The sequence below is a fragment of the Tupaia chinensis genome, unplaced genomic scaffold, assembly GCF_000334495.1.
Source record: "Tupaia chinensis unplaced genomic scaffold, TupChi_1.0 Scaffold138812_1, whole genome shotgun sequence".
Lineage (NCBI taxonomy): Eukaryota > Metazoa > Chordata > Mammalia > Scandentia > Tupaiidae > Tupaia > Tupaia belangeri.
In genome coordinates, this window is record NW_006198705.1 from 682,069 (window position 1) to 692,849 (window position 10,781).

The following is a 10,781-nucleotide window of genomic DNA, read 5'->3' on the forward strand; positions in this document are numbered from 1 at the left end:
CACAGCCACCGAGCCAATACCTGAAGCTAACTTCTTCATTGTCCCAAATCAGAAAATCCATTCATTGCATGATTTGACTGATGTAATTTACAAAAACAAAATGAAGAAACAGCCTCAAGACCAACCTTTCCATTTTTCAGCTCCATTTAATCTTAGTTTATTAACTAAGTAAAACAGTGGGCCAAAGATCAAATAAACTTCCCAAATTGCTGGATCCTTTAAGGGAGTAGCTCCGCAGAGCCTGACCCCTGATAAGGCCCTGCATGTGCCATGGAGGATTAACCCAGCGGGTGTCACAGCTCGCTCTACACTGCAGGATCAGAGACTGTGCCCAGGCCTGCTGACCCACAGGGAGAAGTGAGTAATTCTCAATTTCCTGTGATAACAAAGATATATCCTAAATCGCTCTGTCCAAAACAGTGTCACATGTGGCTAAAGAGCACCTAAAATGGGGTAGTGAGACAGAGGAACTGGAAATTCGATTTTATTTCATTTTTATTAATTACAATGGAATGGAAATAGCTATATGTGTCTACGGAGCTGCCATGCTAATGGCTCAGTTTTATTTATTTAATTATTATTATTTTCTAGAGAGATGTTTGCTATAGGGCGTGTGCACTCACCAGAGAGACAGAGAGACAGAAAATGAGAAATCACCCCCCTGAGGGGATGGCCACGCCACAATCCCTTCTCCTCTATTCTCCTGATTTTTGGCGTGCACGCACACACACCTGGTTGAGTTGTAAGCCACTGGGTCTGGGACTCGAACCAGGGTTGACAACGTGGAAATCCAGCAACATAACCATTACTCCACCTGCACATCCCAATGGCTCAGTTTTAGACTGTGAGCCACTGTCAGGAAAGTTCAGACTATGCTGTGCTAATGCATTTCATGAAATGAGAATGAAATTGATGACGCTGGTATTATGTGATATTAAAGCAGAAAATTTGGGGTCAAAAAAAAAGTTCAGCAGTGAAGCAATTAGACTCACCTGGGAAGGTGCTGGGTTCATGAACTGAGACCTCCCTACACTCGCTGGAGGCCTGCGTGTGTCCGTTATCTGGGCTGGCTGGGGCTGGGAATGGATCGTGGTGTGCTGACCCTACTGAGGGGGCCTATCACTCTCTGTGTGTCTCTCTCATGGAAGAAATGAAAAATAAACTTTAAAAAAATTAGAGCATACAATTTTATGGAAAACAAAGGCGCAGAGATAGCCAGTTACGTTAACTACATTATGGAACGATTTCTCAATCTTTTTTTAATAGCCTAGAGCTAAATTTTTAATGTCTCCTTCCAGGACTGTTTTCATAGAGTTCCCCTTCAGCAGAGCAGCTTTAGAAAAGGGATGGGACATAGTCAGGAACGTTAAGATCTACGACGTATCAGCGGTGTGGCTTTTACAAAAGCCGGTGAGTCCCTCCGCGCCTCCTTGTTCTCCTCTGTAGAGGAGACGGCAGCAGCGACACCTCTGAGGTGACTCTGAAGAGCAGATGAAATGTTTGCATTATTACTGTCTTATGTATAATAACCGAATGATGCGTCTCAGGATGTTGCAGGCCCTGCCCAGAGGAAATGTCATAGGTCATTTCATTTCATTCTTGCATAGCTCATGCTTTGCCAATTTCACTGTTTTGCTTGTTGATCAATGCTTTTGAACGTTCTTTTTAATCTTTCAAGCTAGAAAATGGTGTGGAAGCAAGCCAGTTACTAACAACTTGCGACCTTGGATGACTTGTTACAACCTTTAAACACACTGAAAAACAACTGTTTTCATTTATTTGTTTTTAAATTATTTATTTTATTTATTCATTCATTTATTTTAATTTGACTAGGAGAGAGAGAGAGAGAGAAAGTGAGAAAGCAAGTCACTAGGTCCAGAACTCAAACCGTGGTCCCAAAAGGACAATGCAGGAGAAAGGATTATGGCATGGTCATACTCCCTGAGAGATGCTTTCTCTTTCCCTCTGTCTCTGTCTCTGTCTCTTTCTCAGCAAGCACACATACCTTATTGCAAACAAAAAAAGAAAAAATATGTAGTCATTGCAGGCAATTTAGAAAATGTGGATAAACTAAATGGAGAAAATAAATGTTAAAAAAAAGGAGGGATGGTAAGAAAATTGAGAGAGTCAGGAGGTTGCACAGTGGTAAAATTGATGGTCTCCAAGGCTGATCGCACCGGAAGGTCCTCAGTTTGAATCCACAGGTCTCCCAGGACACTGGGCATGTGTGTGCCCATGACCCAGGGCTGGCTGAAGCCAGGGGTGGGTCATGGTAACCCTGTATCCCCCTGGGAGAAATAAAGAAAGAAACTTTACAAATACATTGAGGGGCCAGCAGATGGCATAGTGGAACTGGAAGATCATGTCATGAAGACCCTGTTAGGGTTGCCTGTCTACCTCTCTCTTCTATGAAAGAAATAAAAATAGACTTATAAAAGTGAGAAAGACCCACCTACACAGAGATGAAAAGAATTTGAGACATACTGCTAAGTGACAAGGGGCAAATTACCGGGAGCACATACGGAGCAAGGACACTGGCAGCCCCACTCCGCTGGAGCGCACGAGCCCGCCTCCCACCTCCTACCTTGATGTCCTTAATGAAAACCAGCAAGTGAGACTTACAGAGAGGAACTCGTAAGACTTTTCCCCGAAGAGCCTGTTGGCCGTCCTCAGCAAGTACTGCGCGTCAGGCTTGGTCAATGCACTGAGAAGCTGCTGGAAGCCCTGGTGGACGTCCACACCTCCATCGCCACGTTCATTAAAAGAAAGTGCCTGAAATAAAAAACAGAATACAAATACACAACTGCAGCGCGCCCCAACATCAGGAAATGGATACACCACCAAACTCAGCCTAACGAGTGTGCAGATCCCCGCTACAGCTTAAAAGATCCACCTGATGAAAGGCGGAAGATCTTGAAAGCTGGCCTTTCTTATTGTTGTTACAGGGATGAGCAGAAATGCCCCACGATGGACCCAGGCTCTTCACGCTCACTACCTGTGGTGTGGCTGCAAACGCAGCTGGAGATCAGACCTCCCAGCCCTGCCTGTGCAGTGGCTCCCAACCCCAGAAAGTGCAGTCTGTCCCTTCCCCTTGGATCAGGGCTTTTTACATACCCCTGGCCAGATCTGGGAATTGCTATGGTTCAGGGACTGCAATGTGCCGCCCCCCACACACACACCTCCTCCTATGGGCTGAGCTGTGTCTCCCACCCCAAATCTACATATTGAAGTCCTAACTCCCAATATCTCAGAAAATGACTGTAATTGGAGACAGGGTCCTCAAAGGGTCATCAAGGTAAAGTGCAGTCATCAGGGTGGGCCTAATCTACTATGACTGGTGTCCTTTAAGAAGTGGAGATTAGGACAGGCACACACACAGGAATGACAATATGAGGAACACGGAGAAGACAGCCATCTACAAGCTAAGGAAAGGGGCTTTAGGAGAAACCGGCCCTGGACACACCTTGGTCTCAGACCTCCAGAGTTCAGAACTGTGAGAAATGAACTCCTGGGTTTTAGACCGCCCCGGGTAGGTTCTTCTATAGCAGTCCCAGCAAACGAATACACCGGCACCGTGTTTTTAAATATAGTGCCCAATGCTGTTAACCCTCCCTGTCTCACTGCTGTATATTCGAGGAGATAATTTGTCCCTTTAGTTTACAAATCTTGATTTCCGGGGAACAATTCCCGAGGAGCTGCATCAGAAGAGCCTCGATTCCTGGCTCACTCCTGTTTCTCCTGACTACTAGCCTGGGCCTGACCCCAAGAATGAGAGTTTGGGGTCCTGGGAAGGGAAGGGGGCCTCACCTGTGGGAGGCTGGGAACCATTAAGAGTCAGGGGCAGATGACAGCAGTCATGGGTGGCCCTGGTGAGCCATGCCTTCAAGGTCCATGCCTTTGCTCCGTCCCTCTCAGAGTCCAGCCAGTGGGGCCTTAGCAAGTGGGACACTGGCAGAGACTTGAGCACCTGCACTCCAACCTGCCCTCCTGGGCCGCTCCTCCAGGAACTCAGCTATTGAGCCTCAGGGATCCTGGGCTGCTCTGCCAAAGAGGCGTGTGTGGGTGGTCCAAGCAGAAAAGGCCACACAGAAGAGGCGAGAGGCACCCTGACTGAGCCTCTAACACACAAGGGACCCTCTGACACCCAGTGGGCAGATGCACCACCAGATCCGCCAAAATCAGCAAACAGGAAACTGTCATCCTGAGCTGCTAACTGCTGGAGTTTGGTTACTCCTCAACAAATAAGTGAAATACGACTTCATTTTTGATGGACAAGTGCCATCCTTATGAGGTCCTCACTTAAATAAGAAAATTTCTAAGCATGAAAGCAGCACCACTGTCCATTCCAACAGCGGAGGGACTCCTCCCAAGGCGCTCAGGCAGCAGTAGTGTATCTTCCCTGTAATTCCATCCGCTCCCCTACAGCAACATGTTCCTCCCTGTAACTCCATCCACACCCCTACAATGCCCACACAACTGTGTGCAGAGAACAATCCCTTTGGGATGTGAAATGTGCGGAACCCAGCTCGATCAACAATGCCCAACATTTACTGCTGCCCTGCGACAGGGTTCTGTACCTTAGTCATCTGGGCTGCGGTGTTTCCCTTTGCTCCCATGAGAACCATGGCCAGGCAGGAGGACAGGCTCATAGGCGAGAAAAACACATTTTTTGAGTTGTCTTCAGTCAGCACTTTCAGAAGATTTAGGGCAAAGGTGCCATTGGCTTTTGATAGAGAATCCATGATGGCGAGCCTGGAACGACCAGTTCGAAATCAGTATCACATAAACCCAGGCACACGCGTCTACTGCATGTTCACTCTGCTCATGAAGTTACCACGGTTGCTTTGGTTCAGAGAGCAAATAAGGATACACACACACACACACACAACTCTGAGGGTTTTTAGGACTTTCAAAATTATTTTATGTTTCTGGGAACCAGCAGTTGGCGTAATGGCTATGTCGCTGGACTCCCACGTAGTCGACCGCGGTTCGTGTCCCGGACCCAGTGGCTTAAAACTCATGCCGGGCGCGTGTGCGTGCGTGCCCAAGATCCCAAGAGGAGAGTGGAGGAGAAGGGATTGCGGCGTGACCATCCCCCCTGGGGGGTGATTTCTCGCTTTCTGTCTCTATGTCTCTCTCTCTGTCTGGCGAGCGCACGCGCCCTACAGTGAAAATCTCTCAAAAAAATTATTTTATGTTTCTAATATTAAATTTAAAAACTAAACAGTTATTATATTGGGCTTTTGAGAAAGTCACGACACATTTTTGCACAGAGAAACACATCATGTTATGGGAAGAAAAGTGTTGGTGTAGGTCCAGGCACCACTGGCTAGTGTGTTCATGGAGGAACCACAGGGCCAGATCCCTACAGCCTGCCTCTTTATCTTCATATTACCACAGAAGGAGCAAGTGTACTTGGCGTGTTGGCTGATTTCAGTTTTCTTCACCATTTTCCGGAGCGAGGCACCATAGCAGGTCCAGTATTTACTGGCGATGCCAACCCTCTTGGTGCATTCAGCCATATCGCCGCCAACTAGGTCCGAGCCTAGAGAGGTCTCTCTTCTTCTTGATCAGTCTAACTAACAGTGTGTCAATCTTGTTAATCTTTTCAAAGAACTAGCTTTTGCTTTCAAGGAAAGAGAGTTGAAAATATCTTTATTTGAAGATGACTTGATGGTATACTTAGAAGACCCAAAGGTATCCATGAAAAACCTTCTCAAAGTAATAAATGAACACAGTAAAGTGGCAAGATACAAAATCAACATACAAAAATTGATCCCATTTTTACATACAGACAATAAGCTGACTGAGGAAGAACTGAAGAAAATAATCCCTTTTACCAAAGCTACAAAATGCATGAGATGCCTAAGGATAAGCTTAACCAAGGAAGTCAAAGACCCTTACAAGGAAAACTATGAAAAATGTTAAAAAGACATTGAAAATGACACAATAAAGTGGAAGGAAATCACGTGTTCCTAGATTGAATTAATTTAATCAAAATGGCAATTCTAGCAAAATTAATCCAATTCCAATCATATTACCAGAGACATTCTTCACAGATCTAGAAAAGACAAGCATGGAATTTGTCTGGAATCATGTGAAGTGGGCAGCATCTCACACCCTGACTCCAAAATATATTATAAAGCTGTGATAATTAAAACAGCATGGTACTGGCACAAAAAAACACGTGGATCAATGGAAGAGAATGGAAATTCCAGAAGTAAACCCTAAAACCTACAGCCGACTGACTTTTTACAAAGAATATCAGTCAATCCAGTGGGAAAAGAAAAACCTCTTTAGCAAATGGTGTTGGAAAAACTGGGTATCCACCTACAGAAAGAAGAACCTGAACCCCTATCTCTGCTAATTAATAAAAACCAACTGAAAATGGATCAAATATCTAAACCTAAGACCTCAAACTATAAAACTACTGGTGGAAAGCACAGGGGAAAATTTGGGAGATATTCGATGGGCAAAGATCTTTTTTTTAATAATATTTATTTAATTTTATTTATTCATCAATTTAGTTTTAGTTTGACCAGAGAGACACAGAGAGAGAAAGAGGGAAAATGAGAAAGCAAGCACCACGTCTGAGACTTGAACCATGGTTAGCCATGTGGGAGGGTCCAGCACCTTAACCACCACGCCACCTGCTGGTCTCAAGGGCAAAGACTTTTTAAATAAGAACCCCAAAGCACAGGTAATAATCCCAAAAATAGACAAATAGGATTCATCAAATTAAGACGTTTCTGCATAGCAAAAGATGCTGTAATTAGTGTGAATCAAAAACTCTCAGAACGGGAAAATATTTTTGTAAACTATCCCTCAGATAAAGGACTGATAACCAGAACACACCGGAACTCAAGTGGCCCATCCCCCCCCCCAAAAAAATGATTAATCCAATTAAAAGATGGGAAAATGAGCTAAACAAAAAACTCTCTAAGGAAGACATTTGAACAGCCAAAAAGCATATGAAAAAATGCTCAACATCCCTCGTCATAAGGGAGATGTAGATTAAAACCACAATTAGATACCACCTAACCTCTGTCAAAACGGCAAAGATTAAAAATACAAAAAATGATAACTGTTGGTGGGGCTGTGGTGAAAGGGGAGCTCTCCTACATTGTTGGTGGGAATGTAAATTGGTCCAACCACTGTGGAGAACGGTATGGAGGTTTCTCAAAGATCTACAAATAGAACTACCATATGATACAGCAATTCTACTCCTGGTATCCACCCAAAGGAAAGGCGACTGCTCAGTCAGAAAAGTGCTTGCACATCTGTTTATTGAGGCATTTTTCACAATTGCTGAGACATGGAACCAACCCAAATGTCCACAAACAGATGAATGGATTGAAATAGTGGGGCCCATATACTCCATGGAGTACTATTCAGCCATAAAAATAACCCTGGCATTTGATAGAAAGTGGACGAATACAGAAGATTTATTGCTGAATGAAGCAACTCAGGCTATGAAAGAGAGACATTGTATATCTCCACTTAACATACACTGACTGTACTCTATGGTAGAGACTGAAATATTGGAGGATATAAAAGCATTGAAAATACTTACAGACACTGGAGACAGTGGAGAAGGCGGGTAGGAAAGGGGAAGAATGTAGTGAGGGAAATCAGGAAGAAAAATAGACAAGTAAGACATCTGTGGGACACAGAAATGGTTATCTTTTGATGATAATGTGTATAGTATTCTCAACTGGACTGGCCTGCAGTGTGTTTCAAGTTGGGTAAATTCTCTCTACAAGCTAAATGATGTACAATGATTGAAAGTATAAATAATAATAATATATTTTAAAAAAGAAAAATACATCATGATTTTCCCGATGAATTAATAGCATGGTCCACTTCGGTAGAGACTCCTATCTGCACACTTGTCCCTGGAAAAAGCATGAGGCAGTACTCAGGACTCTCCTTAGGCACTTCCTGAGAGTGGGACTACAGAAGGATCTAGGAGCAAATTTCCATGTCTATATTTTCTCATGCGTTGTATGGGCTTACATGTGTTGATTCATTCAATGGGGTGATCGAAAATTCATGGAAACTGTGTACTATTAAAAAAAGCTATGTATAGATTTTAATTTTTTTTACACTAAACCAATTTCATCCTTTAACTCCACGAATTTTCAAAGTCCTCTCATAACGTAAAACTCATTCAAAGTGATAAATTCACTTGCAAAGTTACACCAGAAAAGAAGGACAAATGGTCTTATGAAATGGGAGAGAGGATCCCATTTTAGGGTAACCTAAAGTCTTAAAATAAAAGCCAAACCTCACACAAAGGTGTAAGCATGAGCATCTTACAACCAGTGCTTTTGGACCCTCAGTTCTTCTAGGCAACTTTGGCTTAAGGCAAACCCAAATCTCAGGCCATGCTCTAAGGACCTTCTGCTGCCTCAGGCTATGCATTCCTTCCCTTTGTTTTGGACCTCAAAGGCCTTGGCTCACCCTCGTAGTGACCTCCCACAAAAACTCAGCTTCAGGCACCAGGAGCCTGTTCACCTCCACTTGCAGGCATAGGCTCAGAGCTCAGAGGTCCTGGTGTGCAGGGCATTCGGCAGGGACTTCAAAAAAAAAGTTGGTAAAAATGAAATTCAAGTGCACGTTTGGGCCACCCAGTGGTATGGTGGTTCAGGCAGCGGGACTCCCACATGGCACATACAGGTCAGGTCTCAGACCTGGCAGCTTGAAAGTCACGCCAGCTGCATGTGGTGCAAAATCCTGAGAGGAGACGAGAGGAGAAGGGATTGTGGCATGGCCATCTCATTGGGGGTATTTCTCACTTTCCTTTTGTCTCCCCACCTCTCTCTCTCTCTCACTCTGGAGAACTCACATGCCCTATAGCAAAAACTGAAAAAGAAAAAAAAAAGCAATCTTCTCTCCTCTAAAACAAGAGGGTGAGGGACCAGCAGTTAGCGTAATGGCTATGTCGCTGGACTCCCATGTAGTCGACCGCGGTTCGCGTCCCAGACCCGGTGGCTTAAAACTCACGCCGGGCACGTGTGTGTGCGTGCCCAAGATCCCGAGAGGAGAATGGAGGAGAAGGGATTACAGCGTGGCCATCCCCCCTGGGGGGTGATTTCTCGCTTTCTGTCTCTCTGTCTCTCTCTGTCTGGCGAGCACACGCGCCCTATAGCAAAAACCTCTCCAAAAAAAACCAAGAGGGTGAGGCTGCTAGTCCGTAGTCCTTGTCCATCCCAGCTACTTCTAACACCAAGCGCTCAATCTTCTAATCAGGGAAGCAAGACCTCAGCCAAACACCCAAGTTCAGGTAATCCTTTCTCCTCCATCCCTCCCTCCTATCAGGACCGTGAGCACACACGTGCCCAGTGAGTTTCCCAGCGGCTGGGGTGGGACCCAGCTCCAGCACACAGCACTTAGCCCCTGCACTGTGGGGCCGGCCCTCATGTTCTCTCTTCTGACATCCTGGCCTAATCCCAGATCCAGCAAACTCGGAAAGGGAAGGGGTGGTCTTCCCTGGGAACATCGCAATATCCACTTGGGTGTCCTTATTATCAAATATACAGAAAAGGATGTTGAGGCTGGCAGGTGGTGTGGTGGTTAAGGGCGGACTCCCACATGGCTGACCACAGTTCAAGTCCTAGACCTGGAAGCTTACTGCTCACTTTCCCTTTGTCTCTCCCTGGTCAAATGAAAAAATACCAATAATAAATAAAAGTAAATAATTCTTCAAAAAAAAAAAAAGGAATGTAAATTCCGTTCATCCTAATCCCCCCGCGCTGCAGGAGTGAACTTTCTCTGTGACAGCATCAAGCCACAGGAATGCGCTTAGTTACTCAAGGGTAGTCATGAAACCCCAGAAACCCCACACCTACTGACAGCACCAACACCAGCCAAACCCCAAGACCTGAATCCAGGGTTACCTAACACACAGGGTGTCACCACACCAGTCCTGAGGACAGCAGGGAGGGCGGGCACCCCGGGCACACAGTCCCCTCCTCAGGGGCAAGCGCCCTGGCTGTCTCTCCCCGGGGCAGAAGTGCGGAACCTGACCTAGCCTCACCTCCATGTGGGCGCTCCTGACCCACAGGAATACTAATTTTCCTTAACTTCGTTTTCCTAAATTGAGTTTTAGAGGAAAGTGGGTGGAGGGGGAGATGGAGGGTGGAGGGAGTGGGCCGGCCTGGACTCAGTGGCCAGGGCAGTAGGAAGCAGCTGATCTGCAGGGCTGGAGGCACAGGGATTAGGGGACCTGAAACAGCCCAGGGCACCCACGAAACTGCCTAGCGGGCCGACTAGCCTGTGCCGCGCTCTCACTTTCTCTTGAAAGAAACAAAATAAAGAAAACACACACACACAAAGAAACTACGGTAAATGCCAATTTCATCTGGCACACAAACCCTGAACCTGGTTAAAATGCCCCAGAGCTCTCTGAAGACAGCAAATCCTGTACGATGTTGCCCGCGGTGAGTTTACTAAAGGCCGAGCCCCAAGATCTGGAGCGGACCTCAGGATGACCTCCGCAGGCCTGGCCACTACGGAAGCGGGGAAGGAGCCGAACACCGGAGCGCAGGCCGGGCCGGGGGGTCACAGAGACCCTCGGCGGGCTCCGGCAGAGGAGACGCCTAAGTGCCGGGACACCGACCCTCGGCGATCTCGGCCCCCAGCCCCGTGCGGTTCCCAACGCCCGGTGCCCCTCGGCGCGTGCCAGCGTCCTCCCTCGGGGAGAGGAGGTGGCGGCAGCCCGGGACTTGGGGGAAGGGGTCACCTGTGGCCAGGGGACCCAGCGCAGCAGCCGGAGAGGC

At 46.4% G+C, this 10,781-nt stretch overlaps 1 protein-coding gene across 1 annotated transcript in view; it reads right to left on the bottom strand.

Annotated features, from left to right (window-relative positions):
- The window catches only part of LOC102501072 (serpin B6), a gene marked incomplete in the record, with an annotated part of 19,723 nt that overhangs the window by 8,299 nt on the left and 643 nt on the right, over positions 1–10,781 (bottom strand). The window contains 2 exon segments of the mRNA XM_014592922.2: positions 2,623–2,772; positions 4,578–4,752. Of these exon segments, the coding sequence (XP_014448408.1) occupies positions 2,623–2,772; positions 4,578–4,742 (315 nt within the window).